Source organism: Mustela nivalis (assembly GCF_964662115.1).
Source record: "Mustela nivalis genome assembly, chromosome: 17".
Classification (NCBI taxonomy): Eukaryota; Metazoa; Chordata; class Mammalia; order Carnivora; family Mustelidae; genus Mustela; species Mustela nivalis.
In genome coordinates, this window is record NC_139036.1 from 60,212,971 (window position 1) to 60,234,688 (window position 21,718).

The window sequence follows — 21,718 nt, forward strand, 5'->3', positions numbered from 1 at the left end:
TTTCACCTCCCCCTCCCCTGCCCCTGTGTGAGCAGCAGAGTCGTACCTAAGAGGCTCACGTAGGCCTCGCTGACCTGACCCCAGCGCTTCGTGTGCTCTGGGGACGACACCAGCAAGGGTTCGGCTGTGCCCGGCCAGTACAGGTTGGTCCTGCCGCTGGGGAAGGGGATCCCGTTGTCGGACGTGAAGATCACTAGGGTGTCATTCAGGACACCTGCCGTGCGCAGCTCCTGGAGCACGAGTCCAACCCCTGGGAGTGCAGAGGGGGCAGCAGAGCTCAGCCACAGCCGGGCACGCGGGGCTGGGCATGTGCGTGGTTCACACATTTCCTCCTCCGGCTGCTGGGCCCTGCCCCCTGCTGTCCCACCCGGCACCGAGTCCTGCAGCAGGCAGGGGCACCGGCCGTCCCTTAGCACGCCCATGCCGTCCTACGCAGCCGCTACCAGCCGGACGCTGGCTTTGTTTTGTTTTCTGGAATTTCAGGCCTGTCCCATGGGGATAACCAGGGCAGTATTGGTGGTGGCTGGAAGACAGGACTCCTATGCCTGCTCCCTCTCTAGGTCAACATTCACTCACGGGACCAACAGGGACGCTATAAAGGTTCCAACCTCTTGTGGGGGCTGAACGGTGGTCCCCGCAAAGATAAACCCTCAGGAACCTGGGAACATGACCCTGTTTGAAGAAAGGGTCTTTGCAGATGCAGTCATCAAGGATCTGAAGGAGATCATCTCGACGTGGCCAGGAGGACCCTAGATCCTATGACAAGTGTCCTTATAGAAGAAGCACTGAGATCGGGGCGTGTGGGTGGCTCAGTGGGTTAAGCCTCTGCCCTGGGCTTAGGTCGGGGGCTAGGGGTCCTGGGATCGAGTCCCGCATTGGGCTCTCTGTTCAGTAGGGAGCCTGCTTCCCCCTCTCCCTCTGCCTGCCTCTCTGCCTGCTTGTGATCTCTCTCTCTGTCAAGTAAATAAATAAAATCTTAAAAAAAAAAAAAGCAGCACTGAGAGACGTGCAAGAGGCTGTGTGAAGACGGGCAGAGATGGGAGGTTGTGGCATGGAGCCCAGGAACGCCTGGGGCCACCCGATGCTGGAAAGAGGCAGGACTGTCCTGTCCCCTAGGGCCTGCGGGGGGACACGGTCCTGTTGACACAGTGACTTCAGAGCTCTGGTCTGGGACGGGGGTCCACACTGTGGCATACCCCACCGCCCGGGCTCCTCGAACCCACCCTGGTCCATGCGGCCGATGGTGCTGTACTGAGCCGCCAGGTCAGCTCGGGCCGCGGGAGTGTCCGGGACAAAGTACGGCACCTGGAGGGGCGTGTGGGTGCGGGGTCAGGGCTAGAAACAGGCAGACGGGCCGGGGGTGTGGGTGGCGGGTCCTTGAACTGGGGCAGGACACCAGGGAGCCAACCTTCCTCCCAGGGCCCAAGACCACCCTCCACCAATGCACGTTTGAGCCCAGGACGTCCCTGCTCCTGGACACGTCACTCCACATCCCGACCCCTCCCTCTCCCGGCTCTGCAGACGGGAACCCGGATCCAGTGAGTCACGGAGTCTCCTCTTAAAGGTGCTCAAAATCACACACCCGGGGCCAGGGCGGTCAAGCCCTCGGATTTAAGAGACGGAGAAGGAGGGCACGCGAGCATCTGGGAGATACTGCAAAGGCCTCTCTCCTACCACCACGTCCCGTGGGTCGTAGGTCCGCGGGGTCCAGTCTGGGATCTGCCCCATGCCGCGCTCGCCGTTGCCAAACTTCTCACAGAAGGCCCCGTACTGGGGCTGCGAGTGCCCACAGCGGTGAGGGTCATGGAAGGCGACGTAGAGGAAGAAGGGCCTGCCCAGAGAGGGGCGCTTGAGTGCCGAGGTCAGCCGGCAGACGTGCCACCTGGCTTTCTACTCTGGAGAGCCCCGACCTTTAGGAGGGCACAGGCCGCAGCACTGCTCACTCCTCTGGAACTGGAAGTCTCCCTGGGAGCGTCCGCCTCAACTTCGCCATGCCTCCTTTCCTTTTAACTTGAGTTTCTGGAGCCTTCTCCCCCCCCCCCCCCCGCTCCCTCCTCTACCTGGGGCCTCCAAAGATCCCAACTAAAGACTCTGGGATGTGCATCACAGGTTCACTGCCCAGAGATCTGGCCGTGTGAGCGAGGGGACGGGGCCCCCTCACACCTGTCATCCCGAGTCTGCAGGAACTTCCGGACCAGCAGCTTAATTCTGGTGATGTTCCGTCCCACCTGGAGGACTGAGCTATTCTCCTCCGTGTACGCAAAGTCGAAAGGGTACACCGTCTTCGGCCCTACGTGCTTCTTCCCAATGATGCCTGGAAGTGGGGACACAGGCCTGCCAGGTCCCCACGGCATCCCACTGCCCTCCTCCACCCCCAAGCCCCGTGCCCTGGAGTGGCCTCTATGAGGTCAGCGCAGGCCCCTGTTCGCACAGACCCAGGGCCCAGGGAGAAGGCCCCGGCTGTGGGGTGCTCTGAGGATGAGACGTGGGGCGGAGGGCGGCTCAGGACCAGGTCTCGCCGCCGGGACCCATTCCCACGGCGGCACGAGGCTGCTCACCCGTGCGAACGCCGGCTCGGCTGAGCAGCTGCGGCAGGCTCTGCACCTCGTCGAAGGAGTTGAAGTGGTGGGGGTCCTGGTGCAGGCCGTACATCCCGTTCTGATGCTGCGGGGGGACGCCCTTGAGGCTGGGCCCGCCCCGCCCACTCCCGCTCTCTGAGCCCGCCCCTTCCCAGGCCCCCCCAGAGCCCCAGCAGCCAGCACCCCCAGAGAGGCCACCGCCTCCCCCAGCCCCACCCGCCCTTCACCAGCGGCAGGAAACAGAGTGGGAAAGCGCACCCGTGATAACGGGGGGCCTTTCTTTTCATCCTGTCTACCTGTACTTGCCAGCTCTTTGGTCATGGGTGCACATCACAGCGGGAAGAAAAAGCACCAGACCTCGATTAACTGCATTTTTAACAGCACCAAAAATACAGTCGACACATCACAAAGTCAGACTAAAAAAAGACTTAAGGTGAGATGGGGCAGCCCTGTCCTCACTCCTGTGGCCCACGGCGGCCTGAGGAGCCTTCAGGGGACTAGGGGGTGCTGGGCAATGGTCACAGCTTGCCTCTCCACGTGGGCATCAGACTCGGATGGGGACATGCAGGACACAGCGGCTCGCCATGAGACGAGGTCATGAGACAACGTGTCCCCTGTTCACAGCAACACTATTCATCATCGTCACGGGCAGGAGCCACCTAAGTGTCCAGGGACAGGGGCACTGGTGCACAACACGGGCCATATCCATACGACAGAACGCGGTCAGGCCTTTCAGCTGCGAGAAGGCGGGCTCTTCTGTGCTACGGCCTGGGGGGACCTGGAGAGCACCACTCTCAGGGCAGAAAGGCCGTCACAAAAGGACACATACTGCGGGACTCCACTTACATGAGATACTGGAGTGACCAGGTTCAGAGACACGGACAGGGGAGGAGCGGCCGCCAGGGCTGGGGGAGGGGGTGAGGAGCAGTGTTGACGGACACCCCGCTTTCGTTTGGGAAGATGAGGAAGCTCTGGAGATGGACTGATGGACCACAGCTACACCACAGCGTGAGAGACGGGGACGCTCACAGAGGAGTGAAAGGGTGAGTTCTGCGCTGTGCGTGTCCTAGCACAACACACGGGGGAAGCGCAGCTCTTCCCGGCACTCGGGCTCCTGAGCGATACTGTAACACGAGTCAACACTGGGCGAGAGCGTGTCAGACACCTTCCTGCCTTCCTGGGCGCTTTACGTATGAAGTAGGAGCTTGGCCCACCCGTAACGATCCCACGAACAAGGTGTTATCACGAGCCCACCTACAGGGTGAGACGATCGAGGTGCACAAATAGTGCTCCGCTCACAGTCACACGGAACAGGGGAGCCAGGGCTCGGGCGGCGGGGAAGAGAACGTCCCAGCAGCGGTCAGGGAGGGGTACTCCCTCTCCCATGTCCTCCTCCTGCTCCCCCCGCGGCCCTCACCTGCGGCAGGCCGGTGAGCAGGCTGGCTCTGCTGGGGGAGCAGCTGCTGACCGAGGTGAAGGCATTGCGGAAGGTCAGGCTGCGGCGGGCCAGGGCATCCAGGTGCGGGGTGCTGATGGCACTGTTGTTGTAGGCGCCGCTCTCGAAGCCTCCGTCGTCCGCTGAGGAAGGCAGAGACGCTGAGGCCGGGGCGGCCTGGGCCAGGGAAGCCCATGCAAGCGGCATACCCAGGTGGGCACGACCAAGACGGCATGACAGCTGCTTGGGATGGATGTCCAGAGGAACGGGCACCCCGAGGACATGGTACTCAGGCAGCCCTGTTAGGAAGTGGGCAGGACCCTGGGGTCCCAGCTCCGCTGTGGCCACAGGAGGCCGGGTTTCTGCACCCGTGTCCCCAGCAAGGAGGAGCCGATGGGAGTCGGGGAGAACTGTTTCATGCTACAATCAGCGGACAGGCCTGCTTGGAGACCACAAAGTTAATCAGAAAGAGTGAGTCTGGCAGAACGCCAGACCTCAAAAGAGGAAAGAACAGGGCTGCCTTGTGACAGCCGGACCCTGGGCACTAAGTCTCGTGAAGAGCAGGGCGCCCGGGGAACTTGTGATTTGGAGGAAGGGCTGCGGTTAGGGGAGAGGGCGTGGTGGGGCGGGGGGCTGCGCTTTTCAGCCAGAATCGGAGCACAGCGCTCCCGCGTCTGCAAACAAACCTGCAGGGCTCCCCGGGGCAGGGGAGGGGCGCGGGCCGCCCCGCACGCAGCCGTCCCTGCGGACTTGGGCACCCGCCCCTCGCGGCAGCCCCTCTAGGGCTGTACCCCGCTGAGCTCCGGAGAGCCGCCCAGGCTCCCGCGCCGAGGCCCCGCCGAGCTGGGCAGCGTGGGGTGGGGGTCAGGGCGGAGGCCGCACGGGGGTGCTGGAGGCCGGCGGGACCCGCGGTGGGCGAGGCCGCCCCTGCCTCCCTCCGCAAGGCGGCCGCGAACCGGCCGGGTCAGCGGGGAGCGCAGGCGCAGACGCGAAGGGGCGCAGGGCTCGCCGGACGGGCGGCGGCGACGCACTCACCGAGGAGCAGCAGCACGTTCCGGGGACGCGCCCGGTGCCAGCAGCAGACGACCAGGGTCAGCAGCAGCAGCCCGGAGGCCGGCCCTCGGCGGTGCATGGCGGCCGCTCCGGCCCCGCCCCGCCCCCGGTCACGTGCGCGACCGCCCCGCCCCCCGGTGGTCACGCGCGCGCCAGGTCCCGCCCCGGGGGTCACGTGCGCTCCGGGCTCCGCCCCCTCTCTCCTCCCTCCCCCTCCCTCTGCGGTTTCTGCGGACCCCGCTGCGGCGGCGCCCGGAGACCCCGAGCTGCGGCGCCGGGTGAGTCCGCGGCGGGCGGGGAGCGGCGCCCGGCGCCCGGGCCCCGGGGCGGAGAAGGCGAGCTTCGGGGGACGGGCCGGGGTCGTCGGGGCGGCGCGGGGCCCGAGGGGGCGGGCTCCTCCTGCGGGACCCTTCCCCACGGCGTCCCCCCCGGTCCCCGCCGTCCTCGGCCTTGCCGGAGCGGTCAGGCGGCGCGGGGTCCCCACCGGAGACCGCGGGTCCGGGGCAAGCGTCTTCGTGGGTGGGAGGGGGCTGCGTCCAGCACTGGGGCGGGGTGGGGGGTGCGGGGCGGTCTGGGGCCGGCTCCGCGCGCGGCTGTGGGTCGGGACCCGAGAGGCTGTGGCGCGCTCGGACGCTGTCCCCGCGCCCGCTCAGTCCCGGGGCGCTCCTGCGGGACGAGAGAGCCACAGGTGGGGGGTGGGCGCGGTCTCGGGCTGGGAGACCCGCACCGCCCGCGCCGCAGCCCGCCGTGGAGGGTGGAGCCGGCCCTGTGCGCGGGGCTCGCCGGGGGCGCCCGGGGCGGCGGCAGCCCCCACCCCGCGGGGCGAGGGAGCCCCCGTGGACCTGCCGCTCCTCGCGCTGCTCCGGGTTAAATCCGTGGGGAGGAGAAAGAGTTAAATTATCTGGGGGGCGGGGGGGGGGAGACGGGGTCTAATTAGCGATTGCGCTTCTCACGGAGAAATCGTGTATCGCCTTTTTCTGGCCGCGGTCCGTGGACAGCCGGGAGCCGCGGCTGGGGCAGGTGGGATTCAGGGGGAGCAGTGAGCTGGCGCCGGGGTGGGGGGCGACAGCTATTCTTACGGTCCCTTCGTGCCCAGGTGTGGGTGCCTTTCAGAGCAGCGAAAGGGCGTGTTTAATCCCTGGGGCTCAGACCCCTCGGGAGACCCCTGTGCCTCTCCCGGGGCCCCAGACCCCGCTCCGCTGCTACATCCCACCAAGCCCAGACCCTGAGCGCTGGTCCTGTTGCCCCCAGGCATGCCCTCCTCTGTGAAGGCGTTGGGTCAGGCCCGGCCGTCCAGTGCCGGCATGGCCCCCCAGACCCGCTGCTGCTCCCTGGCGGCGGTGCAGAGGCGGCTGCCCATCCTGGCCTGGCTGCCCTACTACTCGCTGCGGTGGCTGAAGATGGACTTGGTCGCGGGCCTCTCGGTCGGGCTCACGGTGGTTCCCCAGGCGCTGGCCTATGCGGAGGTGGCTGGACTCCCGCCCCAGGTGAGATCTCTGCCCCTGCCCCACCCCCACTGCAGCCGCTGCCCGGAAGCAGGTGGGAATGTATTCTCTCCGCTGCAGACAAGCAGGCAGCCAGGACCCAGCCCCGTGGGGCCCCAGAAATCTCGGTGTATGGTCTGTAGCTCGTGATGGCCTTTGGGCAGGTGCTGGCCGGTCACTGCTCTTGTCATAATTATAACTGAGCTGGTTCTATCTGGGCAGGACGACTCACTGTGGTCTCAAGAGCACTTTCTTAGGCTCACAGACTGAGCAAGCGCCCTGGCCCTTGTGTCCCTGCTGACACCCAGCTGGGTGCAGGTAGAGAGAGGCCCCTGGTCGCTGCGGGTCCACACCGTGTTCACGGAGGGTGAGCGCTTTGCTCTGTGTGCGCTGCTGTGCCCACCTCGGGACGGCCCCCACAGACCCTGTGCTCAGACATCTCCCCCCGGGACACTGGGGGCCCCCTGTGTGCCACCTCGATGCTTAGTGCTGTCTCCCCACCCCCCCCCCCCAGTATGGCCTCTACTCTGCCTTCATGGGATGCTTCGTGTATTTCTTCTTGGGCACCTCCCGGGATGTGACGCTGGGTCCCACGGCCATCTTGTCCCTTCTGGTCTCCTTCTACACTTTCCACGAGCCCGCCTACGCTGTGCTGCTCGCCTTCCTGTCCGGCTGCATCCAACTAGCCATGGGCTTCCTGCACTTGGGTGAGACTTTCAGACCTTCCTGCCCGGGGCTACCAGGCACCTGCCTCCTGGAGAGGCCTTGGCTTTCGGCCTTCCCTTCTTTACCTGCCCTGTGCCTGTGAGCCCAGGGCTTCAGACCCTAGCCTCCCTTCCCCACCGTCTAGACCAGTCCAAGCAGGGTGTGTGGCCCACCTGTCCCCAACCGCACTCCCACCAAACCACCTCTCCCAGCCCACCCCCACCCACGTCTGCTGGGACTGGGCAGAGCTGGGGCCGCCAGCTCAGTATCCCCTCTCGGCCGCCAGGCTTCCTGCTGGACTTCATCTCCTACCCCGTCATCAAAGGCTTCACCTCCGCTGCCACTGTCACCATTGGCTTCGGGCAGATCAAGGTAGGCACGCTGGTTGGCAGCCAGGCCCCTCCTGGGTCGCGGGACGGGGGCTGGCTTCCCTCTGTGCGGGCCAGTTGACGGGTTGCTCTTCCAAACCTCAGACCATAAGGTGCTCCCGTGGGTCTCCACAGATCCCGGCAGCCCTCCGGGGAGATGCTGCGTGCTGGTGGGACAGTACAACAGGTTATTGGGGTGACCGGCAGCGACAGCCTCGCCCCTGTTGGGGTTTTGGGGCCAGTGTGCTCACAGGGCGATTCGGTTCTGCTGCCTTCCCTATCCCCCGGCCAGCGCGGCCTCGGGCCGTCGACATGTTGACGATCAAGTTGGTCCTCCCGTGCTAGTGCTCATTTAGCTGGATTTCATTTTAATGTTTTTTTCTCCATTTTGTTCAGTATTTTTCCTTTAAGATTTTATTTATTTGAGAGAGCGAGCAAGTACAAGAGGAGGGAGGGGGGCAGAGAGAGAGGGAGAAGCAGACTCCCGGCCGGGCGTGGAGCTTGACGCCGGACTCGATCCCAGGACCCTGAAACCACGACCTGAGCCGAAGTCAGATGCTTCATGACTAAGCCAGCCAGGTGCTCTCTTACAGGTGGTGTTAGAAACAGAAACGTAAGGAGACTTGGCATCTGGGAAATACCGAACGGGGGGGGGGCACCTGGGTGGCTCAGTCGGTGAAGCGTCCGACTCCTGATTTCAGCTCAGTTTGTGATCTCAGGGTCCGGGGATTGAGCCGCATCGGGCTTCATGCTGAGCACGGAGTCTGCTTGGGGTTCTCTCTCCGTCTCCCTTTGCCCCTCCCCCTACTCGCACTTTTTCTCTGTCTTTCTGTCTCTGAATAAATAAGTAAAATCTCTAAGGAGAATTTGTAAGAAATCCCGGAACTAGTTATCACCAGCGACTGTTTTCTTTTCACTGGGGGTTGAGGTCCCAAAGCACAGGGGTGGTTTTGCTTTGCAGCTGGCCAGCCCCGTGCTCTGTGCAGAAGTAGGTGAGTGCTCAGGGAGCTGTGCAGAGCGGAGTGGTGCCAGGTGTGCAGGCGATGGCCTGCCCCATCTCAGGACCTGCTGTCTGCACTCCCTCGCTGAGGCATGCCTCGCGTGGTCAGGGCTGGCCCCGCACAGCCTCCCTGGCGAGCCAGAGGAAAGGGGCGGACCTTCTCTGTGCTCCTGTGATGCCGGATGCTGGGCTAGACCCTCCCTTGCCTTGGGTTGTCCTGATGCCCCTGCGAGGCAGGCCCATCATTACCTGTGCGGAGAGAGGAGGGAAGCCCTTAGGTGCGGCGGACGTGTGCGTGTGGCGTGTGCACGTGTGTTAGGGTGAGCCTGGCGGGTGCTGCTTAATGGGATAATCTGTCTTTTACTCTGAAACAGTGTCCTTTGCAGTTAGAACATATAGAAGAAGGTAGCTTCTTTGTGTACGGGTGGTTGGCAACGCTAGGTCTCTTAAGTCTTTAACATCTTGACTAAGTCACAACAGCCATCTGAGAGCCTTGGGCCAGGGTGGGGGTCAGGAATCACAGGTTCTCCTGACCTGCCCTGGCAGGAGCTCCCTGGGTCCCAGAATCCAGTGCTTCCACCCTGGAGTCTGTCCCCGTTCAGGCTCATGCACAATGGGTTTTGGGATCTTGGAATCTGACTCTGGGGGTGTCTGGGCCTCAAGCATCCTGCTAACACTCCACACCCATTCTCAAGTGGGATAAAGAATTAAAACACAGAGGAGAGCCCCTTTTCCCCTCCAAGGACCCTGTCTGCTTGTGTCCCTTGCCTGGAGGCCCTCTGAGCCCCTGGTGGTTCTGCCCAAAGCTTCACCTGATTTTCCCTCTAGGGGAGCAGTACCCGGCAGGTGGGCCTCAGACCAGTGGCAAGGGGGTGCGGGGCGTGCCAAGGGCAGTGGGGCCCATGGGGCAGGCACAGTGACCTGGACCGTGGACCAGGACAGGGATGTCCTGGTCTCTCCTTTTTAGATGACTTAGGCTGATTTTTTCACAACAGAGAATTATTCACCAAGAAGTGTCGTTGACTGTGAATGTGAAATGCCTTTTCGTTGGAGGATAATTCTGATCTCCTGCCCCTGGGAGCTTTGGGAATGGGCAGATGGTTCCCAGGGAGCCGTGGGTTGTGCCCCGGAAGGGGGCCGAGATGTGCTGAGATGCTGCAGGGGAAGGTTGTCTCACTCCTTCTGTGTTTGGACAGAACCTCCTGGGACTGCAGGATATCCCGAGGCAGTTTTTCCTGCAAGTGTATCAGACGTTCCGCAAGGTCGGAGAGATCAGGTACCTGCCGGCCGTGCGGTCCCTCGATTCCCTCTGGAGCCTCTCCCAGACCCCACCCCGTTCCCCCACCAGCTGGCATGCATCCCAGTCCCCTGGGGCCCGGCCGCCCAGACTGGGTCCCAGAGCAGCACCAGCAGTCGAGGAGCAGGTTAGAAACGCAGTCTGAGTCCGAGGAGTGGGTTAGAAACAGTCTCAGTCCGAGGAGCGGGTTAGAAACGCAGTCTGAGTCCGAGGAGTGGGTTAGAAACAGTCTCAGTCCGAGGAGCGGGTTAGAAACGCAGTCTGAGTCCGAGGAGTGGGTTAGAAACGCAGTCTGAGTCAGAGGAGCGGGTTAGAAACAGTCTCAGTCCGAGGAGCGGGTTAGAAACACAGTCTCAGTCCGAGGAGCGGGTTAGAAACGCAGTCTCAGTCCGAGGAGCGGGTTAGAAATAGTCTCAGTCCGAGGAGCGGGTTAGAAACGCAGTCTCAGTCCGAGGAGCGGGTTAGAAACGCAGTCTGAGTCCGAGGAGCGGGTTAGAAACGCAGTCTGAGTCCGAGGAGCGGGTTAGAAACGCAGTCTCAGCCGCGGGCAGCCCTGCTGCATCAGTCAGGGCTTGACAGGGCCCCAGGGAGTGGGGGCGCACACCCGAGGTTCGGAAGCTCTGACAGGGTCAGGAGCCGGTCCGCGGGGCCCCTGCACGCAGATTCCGTGGGTGGTAGGTGGGGGAGGGCCCTGTGCAGAGGAAGAGCCGGGGTGTCTCTGAAGGTTTGTAGCGCAGTGAGGAGAGCACACGGCGCAGGGGAGGCAGGTGCAGACAGAACGTGCAGGGAGAGGGGATGAGAGCCGGACCGCCACTCGTGCGCCTTCCTCAGATGAAGAGCAGACAGGAGATGCTCCCAGAGGGGCCCCGCCAGAAGCCAGGACGCCTCGGTGGCCGGACGAGCAAGAGGTCGCCGTGGTCTCAGGGGAGCTGCTGGGAGGGAGCGGGGACACCTGTGACCCACTGCCCTTTCCTCCACTTCTGACCGGCTGCAAGGCTTCCCGGGGCTGAATCCAGCTGAACCCGGGGCTCCCTGGCCCAGGACATGCAGACCAGGTCCTCCTAGCTGTGGGGCGGGGGTGGGGGCAGGGGAATCGAGACTGACAGGCCAGAGAGCCGGGCTGTGAAACATGAACCTTCCGGAACAGACTCAGCACCTGTGGCCACAGGGCTACGTGGCTGTTAATATGAGCCCCTAGTCCTACCACCGTCGCGTTCGGGGCTTTGACTCCCAGGCCCGCGTGTCACTGAGTGTTGAATAAAGCTGCGATGTAGAACGGGGATGCGTGTGGCTTAGGGAAGAGCGAGGAGCGCCATCGGGAGAAAAGGTCTTCCGGCAGAAGAGGCGACGGGAGGGCGGAGGTGTGTGCCCGGGGCCGGCCAGGGTGTGACCTGTGTCCATCCGCAGGGCAGGTGATGCCGTGCTGGGGCTGGTGTGCGTGCTGCTGCTGCTGGTGCTGAAGCTGATGCGGGACCACATGCCCCCCGTGCACCCCGAGATGCCCCCGGGCGTGCGGCTCAGCCACGGGCTGGTTTGGACGGCCACCACAGGTGAGCGGGCTTCTGGCCGCGGCTGTCCTGCGCACCGGAGCCGCACCCGCGAGGTTCTGCCGTCCCTGGTCCGGGTGTGATCCGGGCACCGGGGTACTGAAGCTTGCCAGCGGGCTCCGAGCCCCAGCCCGGGTGGAGAGCGACGTGCAGTATGCTCGAGCCTGGCCGATCTCAACTCCCAGGGACCTTTGCCGTGTCCGGAGGCATTTCTGGTTGAGACTCCCGGATGGGGCTGTCGCAGGCACCTGGTGGGGGAGGCCAGGGAGGCCAGCGAACGCCTGCGGGGCACGGCCTGCCTTGGCGAAGGATGAGCTGGTTCAGAACATCCCGGTGTGAGGCCGGGAAGCCCTGGCCAGTCCCTGATGGAGAAAACACGCAGACCACATGGGGCGGGTTGAGCCATGTGGGGCTGAGCCTGGGTTTCCATCCTGGAAGGTTGTAAGCTGCTGAAGCTGTTGTCCCAACGACAACGTCAGTGATGAGGCTGTGATGTAGCCTTTTGAGAGCTCGCTGGGTAATGGGGTCTGATTCTGGGGAGAGGTATATCCCCCCCATTTAAGAAGCCAGCATGGGGGCACCTGGGTGGCTCGGTCGGTTAAGCCTCCAACTCTTGGTTTTGGTTCAGGTCCTGCTCTCAGGGTGGTGGGATCGAGCCCCACGTCAGGCCCCGTGCTCAGTGGGGAGTCTCCTTGGGATTCTCTCGCTCGCTCCTTCCACCTCCGCGCCCCCCACCTCCACACCCCCAGCTCGGTCATGCGCACACGCCCTCGCCTCTCTCTCAAATAAATAAAACCTTCAAAAAAATAAAAAGGCAAACAGCCAGCACCACTGGGGCGGGAGCCGAGAGGTGGGACCCGGGGTGACCCGTCGATGACACAGGTAGCCGTGTGTGTCGCCGCGGACTTGCTCCATCCTCTGGTGTTTGCCGGACCCTCCCCTGTCCCTGCCTGCCCCTCGGTCGCTGGTGTGTGCGGCCTTTCCTGGCTGGAGTGTCGGGGGTGGTGGTGGCTGGGGACGGGTGTCGTGCTTCCTCGCGTGTATGTACTGCCCCGTCGCCCAGAGGAGCCAGGTTTCACCGGCAGGTCTCCTTCTGTCCTAGGCCGCAACGCGCTGGTGGTCTCCTTTGCCGCCCTGGTCGCGTACTCCTTTGAGGTGACCGGATACCAGCCTTTCATTCTAACGGGGCAGACTGCCGAGGGGCTCCCTCCCGTCCAGATTCCGCCCTTCTCCGTGACCACGGCCAACGGGACAGTTTCCTTCACCGAGATGGTGCAGGTGGGTGGAGAGGGGGAGCCAGGCCTGCTGGGCGGAGCTGCGGTGGTCTCCGGGCCTGGGTCTGCACCTTGTAACGAGGAGCTCCAAGCCCAGCTGGGACCGCTGAGTCCCTGGGATGGGGCACCTCTGGGTGCAGTGACAGGCACCAAAGGGTCCTGACGGCAGGACCTCAAGGGACGCCACGTTTGGTGTTCTGGCCTGAGCCCAGGGTGCTCCTCGCGCTGTGGGCCCGGCAGAGCAGGGATGCGGTCGGTACTCTGCTTTGCGTCCGGCCCGGAGGGTGAGCTCCCAGCCCTGCAGCTGAAGCTCGGCCTCAGGTCAGATGTGACAAGCCTGTGCTGGCCTTGGCGGGTCACTGCCTGGCCGGCCCCTCCTCACCTTCCCCGGAGGCTCAGCTGCTGTCCCCTCTCCCCTCAGGACATGGGGGCTGGGCTGGCCGTGGTGCCCCTCATAGGTCTCCTGGAGAGCATCGCGGTGGCCAAGTCCTTCGGTAAGCTGCCCGCCGTCCCGGCCCCCCGGTGGTGTCCTGGCCTTGCCGGCCTGCCCTCTTGCTTGCTTTTATCCGCTTTGGTTTTTAACAGCTTGAGTTTTTAATCGAAGGAACGCGTGCTCATGTATTTAACAGTGTAGTAGAAATGCGTGTATGACGAAAACCGCCATCCGGCAGTGGCTGGTAACGTGTGTGATGGTCGCTCTGCTGCTGCCCGGGAGGAGAAGGGCCCGGGTCTCGCCGTCGCCTTTCCCATGGCGTCAGCATGTTCCCCACCCGTCCCAGCGGACGGCGGGGCCGGAACGGTCTCATCTCGGGACAGACGCCACAGCCTCCACCCACTGGACACGGGGGGTTAAATAGCTTCGTGGGTCGTGGTAAAACGTAGTAGCTCAGGAAGGGATGAGGTTTAAGTTTTTCTTTATTTTTTATATGACTTATGTCTTTGAAAGTTTTCGCCTAATAGATGGTAAGGGCTGTGTCTGACAGGTTCCCCAAATTCCTAAAAACCTAGCGGTGTGCTCTTCCCAGCTGGCGGAGCACGCCTGAGCCCTCCTCGCCCCTAGGGTGCCGGGACGCAATAATCTGCCTAAATGCCCACTGACTCGCAGACCTCGGATTTCTCCGGAGCCTGCTCGTCCCTGCGCGGCTCCTCCCTCGGGTCTGCGGGGCCTCCGGCTTCATGCTGTGCACGTGGCTGACTCGTTCCTTGGGTGCTGTGATGGTCACGTGCCCGTGTTCCTGGGCTGTGGGTCAGTTCTGGAGATGAACCCAGTGAACAGCACATACATGGCTGCAGCCCTGTAGACCGGGTCTGCCTGTGCCCGCGGCTCGAGTCTCCCGTCCTCCTGGAGACGCGGGCGTGATGGGCGTTCGCGGGCTTGTCACACTAGCCCCCAGCGGCTGCCCCCTGACCCGCCGCGCGGGCCGATCAGATCTGCCTTGCGCAGTTTCTGTTTTTCCGATGATTTTCCCCGGGGCGGGGGGCTTCGGGGCCCTCTGGATTCTGTACCTCATAGCGTTTATGCCACTTGGGGCTTTGAAGCGGTTTTCTTCTGAAGTCACTGGACATCGTGTCCGACCGTGGAAGCTGCTTGTTCTCTGGAACCGGGGCTGGAGACCCACAGCCCGCGGCCCAAGGGCGGTTTTTATGTTTTTAAACGTTTGAAAGAGTTTCCAAAGAAGATCAGGATTTTGTGACGTACGAGAAGCGCGTGAATTGGTGTCTCCATGTTTACAGAAGGTGGTGTCCCTGGAACGTGGTCTTGCTCACGCGTTCACGGGTCCCCATGCCAGCTTCCGGCGACGATAGGCGCCGAGTTGTCGGGACAGAGAGTGGCCCGCGACGCCTACAGCGTTCCCAGCCTTGCCCTTTCTCGGAATGTGAGGGCTTCATTCCATGAATGTTTGCTCAGCGGTGACAGGTGTCTAGTGACAATGTTTTTATTGTCCTTTGTCTGTAGCTTCTCAAGGTGGTTACCGTGTCGACTCCAACCAGGAGCTGCTGGCCATCGGTAAGCGCCCCGCGGCGGCTCTCTGAGGCCCAGTGTGCGTCTCTGTGTCTGCCTGAGCCGCGCAGGTCCCGGGGGTGGTAGCGGTGAGGTCCAAGGAGCAGAGCTGGCCCCGAGTTGGGCCCTTTAAAAGGCTTGCGTTGATTCACCCTTAAACGATCGCTGGGAGCAGGCGGGTCACCTGTGGTGTCCCTGCTGGCCGCAGCTTGTCCAGCGCTGGCTCTGTGCCCAGCCCCGAGGGCTGTAGCCTTGTTCTGTCAAGGAACGCTCAGAATGTCCCCCCGGGGTCAGATCGCTGAGGAACGTGGCCAGGTGGGACTTGCTGGACTTGATTGCCCAGGCCCACCGCCCCAGGGCCTCCCTCCAGGCCGGCAGGCAGCTCCATGAAGACTCGCGGAGGCCCCAGCGTGGACTGTCTGTGCGTGGCATCCCGGTGTTGTCTGCATGAATCCAGCCTCTCTAGTGATTCATTGTGAGGGTGTGACGTGCGTGTTCATTTCTGCTATCATGACTGTTTGATTTTGTGGGCACCAGGCCTCTCTGCCTTTCCTTCCTGCTCCTGGTGAGGTGGGCGCGGTTCAGAGCGGGCAGCGGCACCAGGTGCCTTCCCGGCAGAGTCCACGGGGACCTGCCCCGTCCCCCCGTCCCCCGCCCCACCCCGGCCCCTCCCTTATGGCAGCAGTTTGGACCGGAGCTGCTGGGTTTCCCGACAGCGGAGGGCATGGAGCCCCAGGATGGGTCACAGGAGCTGTGGGGGCGCTCATCTCTGAGCCCGTGCTGGCGGGCGTCACCCCGGTGGCTGGCAAGGTGCGGTTGGCCAGGACTGGCTTGCTCCCTGCGACCCCCCGTGGTCTTTGTGAAGGTGCCAGGCTGAGCCACATGCCGGTGGGGCTGTCTGCGCTGAATGTGGGCTGATTCTCTCCGGTCCTGGTGCCCAGCCAGGTTCCGTCGGTGGGGCTGGGTCAGCGCCACAGGGGCGGACCGCTTGTTAACCATGACCTTCTGCCCCAGCTGGTCATCTCACGAGAAGAGTGTGGCCTGGAGGCACTCGTGGGGTGCGGCGGCTGGGCAGCCGGCCTCTGGGCAGCCTTAAGTGTGCTCGGCCCCTCCTGGGGAGGGGGAAGTGGGGAAAGGTGTTCAGCTTACCGGGCAGGGCTGGGGCCAGAGTTACGTTAAAGGGAGGGTCCGTGAATTTGGCAAAGATCTTGGTTTGTCTTCCCTTCCCCGAGACAGACACACAGACACAGACGTAGGTCCCCGGGTGACTTCTCTGGCCTTCTGTCCTCTGTTTTCTCCCTGGTTTGGGGTCTCCTTTTCTCTACCCCCCCGTCTATGTTAAACCCTTCTCTCTCCTGGGTAAACCTCTTCCTCCGGCTTTCTTCCCAGGCCTCACCAACGTGCTGGGCTCCCTCGTCTCTTCCTACCCGGTCACCGGCAGCTTTGGACGGTGAGTGACCGTGTCCTTCCTTCTCTGTGCTTCGGGAGGGGGGGTGGTCCCAGCCCAGGCCCGAGGGTCCGTGTCCACCTCAAAGAGCTGCCCGGTCCTTGCCCACATCTCGATCCCACTTTGTTGTCCTCTGGGGCCGAGGCCAGCCCGCCGGCAGCTGCGTCTCTAGATCAGCGGCACCCGTGGCAGGCAGGAGGGGGTCCGCTCTGCCGCCCTTCCTGATCTCACGTGGTTTTCTCTGATGGCCCGGTGGTTTACTCCTAAAATGTTCGCAGCCCGTGGCCGTGCTCTGTGTGTGTCCTGGAGGGCGCCTTCCTAAATAAAGGAAGTGGGGTCAGGAAGCACTGCCCTCTGCCTGCAGAAGGAGGGGAGGGTCACGCACAAGCGTCCACAAGCGCAGTGCCACTGAGGGCCCCTCGCGAGGCAGAGGGTGACGTGGGGCCGAGAGGGCGTGGACACCTCAGCCTGCAGGGCCCAGATCCCTGGACCCGCTGGCCCCACCCTGTCTGAGTACCAGGCCCCCCGACACCCCCACAGCCCTGCATCCCAGGGGCCCCAGGGCATCCTCAGTGTCCCCCTTGCAAACAGGCATCATAGCGGGGCCCACGTCAGAGTTACCAGACGTTACGTGGGGAGTGTGTACAGCAGGGCCGGGGGCCACTTTGTGGGATAAAAGCTCTGTTCCCTTGTCATAAAACTTTTCACCTACTCCTGCTGCACGAGCAGTGCGCCGAGGCCAGCACCAGTGTCCGCAGGGCCGCGACGTCCCCTGGCAGGCGCTCCTGTCCCGGGAGACTGGCCTCCCTGCTCTTCCGGGCTCCTGCAGCCACTCACGGCCTCTGTTGCCTTCCAGGACGGCTGTGAACGCCCAGTCGGGGGTGTGCACCCCGGCAGGGGGCCTGGTGACAGGTGAGCACCCCCCTTGTGCCCGGACTGCGTGCGGGGGGCGGGGCTGGAGGTCACGGGCACCCCGTGTCCCCACAGGCGTCCTGGTGCTGCTGTCGCTGGACTACCTGACCTCGTGGTTCTACTACATCCCCAAGTCCGCGCTGGCGGCCGTCATCATCATGGCTGTGGCCCCGCTGTTCGACACCAGGGTCTTCGGGACGCTGTGGCGCGTGAAGAGTACGGTGCCCTCGCCTGCCTCGCGCACACGCGTCCCGGGTTCTTCCCCCACGGCCTTTGCCGACCCAGGCGGTCGGGCTGGAGCTGGGCGGGCTGGAGCTGGGCGGGCTTTGTCCTGGGACGTGGTCCTGCTGCCGGCCGTGGGTCAAGGCGGCCTTCAGCCCCGCAGGCCACCAGGAGCCCCAGACCAGCTCCGTGAGGTGCTGAGCGAGCCTGCAACTAACAGGGTACCCGCTGCTCCCCCCCCTCCCGCCTCCCCCAAACCTCCTCCCCTCCCCGCCTCTCCTGTACCCCTCCCTGCCTCCTCGCTCCCTCCTCTCCCTCCCGCACCCCTCCCTGCCTTCTCCGCTCCTCTCTCTCCTCGCCGGCTGCTCCTTTCCCAGCCCCAAGCCTGGTCCAGCGGGGGGACAACGGGAGACTTCCAGGGTGACCGGCCTGTCCCGACAGAGCAGTCCCAGCTCCCGGGCCAGTCACAGTGATCGGGACCCTCCGCGCCTGCAGGGCCTTCCCTGGAGCAAGTGTCTGTTCTGGGGGAGGGATGGGGCTCGTGGGCTTCTCTGCGGTCGGCCCCCCCGGAGTCACCAGCTGAGGGAGGTGGTGGTTCTAGGTGGTTCTCAGCCCACACGTCCCTGGGACAGCCCCGAGACGGGCGCTGCTGTGCCTCCGTGGGCGCCTGGGTGGCCTCAACAGCTGATGCTTCCTGCCCGCACCGAGGCCCCGGGAGGGGGGGGGCCTCGTCTGTGTGATGCATGTCAAGGTCAAGTCCTGGGTGAACCCCCAAGTACCCCCACCCAAGCCTTTTGTACCAGGATACCTTGTCCTGCGGCTCAGAGAAGTCACTGGTTGCCCAGGGTCAGCCACGTGACCTCTGGGAGGTCGCAAGGCCTCCCTGGCCCCCAGCGTCCTGGGCCTGGCCCCATCCCCAAGTCCCATCATCAGGCCCCTGACAAATGTGCACTGTGGATGGGCTCCCAGAGGGCAGGGGCTTGGGCCAGGCCCTCAGGTCTTGGCCCCTCCACCAGGCTGGGAGGGGCTGGGCTGACAGGCCTCTGAGCCCACGTGGCCTGTGAGCGGTGTCAGGGGGTCCCCCGGGGGCTTCAGCCAGCCGGACGGCTCTCTTCCAGGGCTGGACTTGCTGCCCCTCTGTGTGACGTTCCTGTTCTGCTTCTGGGAGGTCCAGTACGGCATCCTGGCCGGGACCCTGGTGTCTGTGCTGATCCTGCTGCACTCCGTGGCCAGACCCAAGATGCAGGTACCAGCCCAGCCGTTCTCCCCGTGAGAGGGATCTGTGGCCTCAGCGGCCTGGGTGAAGGTGCCGACTTCTCATGCGCCAGCTTGTCTGCCCTGTGCTCCCCCACTCCCAGGGGCGTGGGTTGGGGGCTCCTGCCTGGTTGGGCCGCCCTAGCCCAGCTGCCAGCTCGGATGTGCCTCCCCTCGCTCTGTCCCCTGTCCCCAGGTGTCAGAGGGCCCGGTGCTGGTCCTGCAGCCGGCCAGCGGCCTGCAGTTCCCCGCGGTGGAGGCCCTCCGGGAGGCGATCATCACCCAGGCCCTGGAAGGTATGCGGGCAGAGTGGGGAGGGTGCGTTCGTGCCCTGCTGCCGCCCATGTCTCCGCACCCCAGTCTGCTGCCGCAGGACCCGAGCCTTGTCTCAGCTCTGGGGCGACCCTCCCGCTCCTGCATCCGGGAGGCTCCCTCAGGGCAGCGCCGAGCCGGTGCTTGCCGTCTGCATGCAGCAGGGCAGGCTGTTCCCAGTCTCGGTTCCTAAAGACCCAGCCTTTCATCCGGGGCATTGGGATTTAGGGGAGAAAAGGGACCTGTTTGTTCCCAAGGGGAATCACTGTGGACTCCAGACAGCTGTTGTCTGGGGTCCTGCCTGCCCGCTGTCCGCTGGGGACGGAGCCCCCTGTGGCCTCGCCGTGCCCCCGCCCCGGGCCAGGGCCTCCCGCAGCCGCCCCGCCCCTTGTGACCAGCGGCCCCGTCTCCGCAGTGTCGCCCCCGCGCTCTGCCATCCTGGAGTGCTCGCACGTCTGCAGCGTCGACTCCACCGTGGTGCTGGGGCTCGAGGAGCTGCTGGGGGACTTCCACAGGCGCGGCGTCACCCTCGCCCTCGTCGGCCTGCAGGTGGGCGGCGTCAGCGGCGCTGGCCGGGCTTCTGTCCCGCCCCACGCCTGCCCGTGAGGGCCTTGTTACCATCCCTGCGCCGGGGCCCCGAGCAGCTACCCGAGGTCCCATGTCCCACCTGCCCGCGGTCCTGCAGCGAGGTCGCTGGGCCCGTTGGCTCCAGAGCTCACTCCCGAGTGTCACCTTCGCTGTCGGGTTTGCAGAGCTGGTCTCCGTGGTTTTCCTGAGTGAGAATGTAAACAGCCTCCCACTTCTAGCGCGGTGGAAAGCCAGTTTCTTCTCTCTGTCCTCCGGCGCGGAGGTGAAGTTGTGTCTGCCGGGAGGCTAGGCCAGGCTGTGACGCGCCGTGGTGCTGGGCCTGGGGGCCGGCCCATCTGTGCCTGTGGGCAGCAGCGGCCCTGCCCCCCCCCCCCCCGCCTGGAGTTAGAGTTTCTCTGCCCCGCAGGTTCCTGTCCTCCGTGTCCTGCTGTCCGCTGACCTGAAGGGTCTCCAGTACTTCTCTACCCTGGAAGAGGCAGGTGGGTGTCGGCAGAGCCCCTGGAGAGAGAGCCGCGGCCACGTGGCCCACCGCCCGCGGGATCGGGGGCAGGACCGCGGGACAGAGACAGCTCCGGAGGGTGGGGCGGCCTAGTGCGAGCGTGGGGGCAGGGGCATCGTGCGTGAAGCGGAGGGCAGGCCCCCCTGTTCTGGGAGGTATCTCGGGGGGGGGGGTTAATGACGCGTGACGTGTACCCTGTGGACACATGCACCTCGTGTGCGGCTGGAGGTCTGACCGGTGGGTACGGCCAGGTGTGCACTGATGAGATGTGCACCACTTCCATCATTCCGGAAAGTGCCGTCAGTCCGTCCTCGTGACCCCCACTGGGGGCAGCCACTGTTCCGTTCCCTCCCCCGGGGTCAGTTCTGCCTGTTCTAGAATCTCACGTAACTGGGATTGAAGGACTTGGTCTGTGTCTGATTTCTGGGGCTTAACGGGGTGTCGTTGCTGGGAGCAGCTTAGGCGCTGACCCACAGGAGATGGGAGATGTGGCCTGACCGTGCCAGGGGACCACTTGGCCCTAAGGAAGGGTCATCTGGGCGTGGACAGTGATGAGGCGCTGCCAGGGACTTAGGTGGAAGCTGCCTGGGCTGGGAGTGCCGGCCAGGGGCACCCAACTCCCTGTGACCCAGGACTCGGATGCGCCACCTTCATCCCGTCCTGGGACGTGGCCCTTCCTCCCTTTGGTCTCTTTTGAGCTTGGGAACCTTGTATTTTCTGCAGAGAAGAGCCTGCTTCAAGAGCCGGGGACCCAGTCGTACAACGTTGGCGAGGACTCCGTTCCGGAGCACAAGGTCGCCCTGCTGAAGGCCTGAGGGGGGGGCTGGTGCCCATCTGATGCCTGGGGAGTCCCACAGAAGGTTCTGGGTGCTGTGATGCCGGATGCCGCCCTATGAATGCCTCGGTCCGGGCTCTGCACAGGTGACCCCCGGGGGAGGAGGGAGCTGCGCATCGGGATGCACGGTGGGACTCGCGCGCTTCATTCGGGGTGACTGGAAAGTCGTCTCCCTCTGTTCCTGGGCATGAACCTTTTCCTGAAGGACAGTTTGCAAAGAGCCTTCTGGAACGACTGGCCCAGTGGAGGGGGGAAGGATTTCCACCTGGTTGGGGGACCGGGTCTTCACGCCCCAGCCCCTTCCCGGTTCCGGGGCGGCGGGGTCGGGCAGCGCCGAGGCGGGTTCCAGTCTGGGTGGCGGCATCTGCGCTGTTCTTGGGAAGGAAACCGAGATGTGCCAAATGACGTAACGTGTCTGTGACAAGGAATTTTGTTGTCAGTGTTTTTTAAATTAAAAAAGCAAGAGCTTTGTTGTTTTTGTAAAAACCGTAAATGCTTATTGTAAAGTGTACTGGAAACCACCCCCCTGTCCACTTTGGTGGTCGCCCAGGCCCGTCCCCGCGGTGCGCGTGCTCGTCCGTGTCAGCGCGCGGGCCTGTGCTCCCAGCCGCGTGTGGACGGGGTCATGGCGTACGTGGTGCTCTGTGACCACAGTTCCGTGCAGTCCTCACTGTGAATTACTCCTTGTGATAATAAATTGAGAATACATGGACTGTAGCATCTCCGATGTGCTTTATTCCGTGTCTGTGTCACAGCGGGCGCCCCGAGCCTCGGCACGTGAACTCTCGCCCGGCGGGTCGACACCTTCTGCCCCCAGCGTCCCAGCCAAGGAAGGTCAGGCCCCTGGGGCTTCGAAAAAGAACTCGCCGTGTAGGCGGGCGCCACGGAGTTCCCCGGCGTTCCTG

At 64.0% G+C, this 21,718-nt stretch overlaps 2 protein-coding genes and 1 long non-coding RNA gene across 5 annotated transcripts in view; 2 read left to right on the forward strand and 1 right to left on the reverse strand.

Annotated features, from left to right (window-relative positions):
• SGSH (N-sulfoglucosamine sulfohydrolase) overlaps positions 1–5,211 on the reverse strand; it is a 169,485-nt gene extending 164,274 nt beyond the window's left edge. For 2 of the 3 annotated variants that reach the window (XR_014304498.1, XM_082705483.1), the window contains exons 1-7: positions 5,050–5,190; positions 3,997–4,157; positions 2,559–2,664; positions 2,164–2,314; positions 1,675–1,831; positions 1,224–1,305; positions 47–250 (exon numbers count right to left, since the gene is read on the reverse strand). Coding sequence is in view for 2 of the 3 variants with exons in the window: in XM_082705483.1 (XP_082561609.1) it covers positions 47–250; positions 1,224–1,305; positions 1,675–1,831; positions 2,164–2,314; positions 2,559–2,664; positions 3,997–4,157; positions 5,050–5,146 (958 nt within the window). In the remaining variant the exon portion in view is untranslated. Of the gene's footprint in view, positions 1–46; positions 251–1,223; positions 1,306–1,674; positions 1,832–2,163; positions 2,315–2,558; positions 2,665–3,996; positions 4,158–5,049 lie in introns of all 3 variants that reach the window. The other variant, XM_082705482.1, reaches the window with a different exon arrangement.
• Positions 1–21,718, forward strand: part of LOC309850933 — a 1,194,231-nt gene that overhangs the window by 144,492 nt on the left and 1,028,021 nt on the right. The window lies entirely within an intron of this gene.
• Positions 5,244–21,530, forward strand: SLC26A11 (solute carrier family 26 member 11). Its single transcript, XM_082705466.1, has 17 exons — positions 5,244–5,345; positions 6,319–6,554; positions 7,066–7,258; positions 7,543–7,628; positions 9,821–9,900; positions 11,329–11,471; positions 12,571–12,746; positions 13,164–13,236; positions 14,700–14,750; positions 16,134–16,194; positions 17,048–17,103; positions 17,179–17,319; positions 18,444–18,571; positions 18,776–18,875; positions 19,307–19,440; positions 19,886–19,958; positions 20,702–21,530. Exons 2-17 carry the CDS (start codon positions 6,321–6,323, stop codon positions 20,791–20,793), a joined length of 1,821 nt encoding a protein of 606 aa, XP_082561592.1. The 5' UTR covers positions 5,244–5,345; positions 6,319–6,320; the 3' UTR covers positions 20,794–21,530.

What these genes read in the sequence shown, in the direction of transcription:
- SLC26A11 (XM_082705466.1), top strand. Translation starts at nt 6,321, where the DNA reads ATGCCCTCCTCTGTGAAGGCGTTGGGTCAGGCCCGGCCGTCCAGTGCC. An exon ending in GGTTTGGACGGCCACCACAG is followed by an intron (nt 11,472 to 12,570) that starts GTGAGCGGGCTT and finishes CTTCTGTCCTAG; the next exon opens with GCCGCAACGCGCTGGTGGTC. An exon ending in CCTTCACCGAGATGGTGCAG is followed by an intron (nt 12,747 to 13,163) that starts GTGGGTGGAGAG and finishes CTCTCCCCTCAG; the next exon opens with GACATGGGGGCTGGGCTGGC.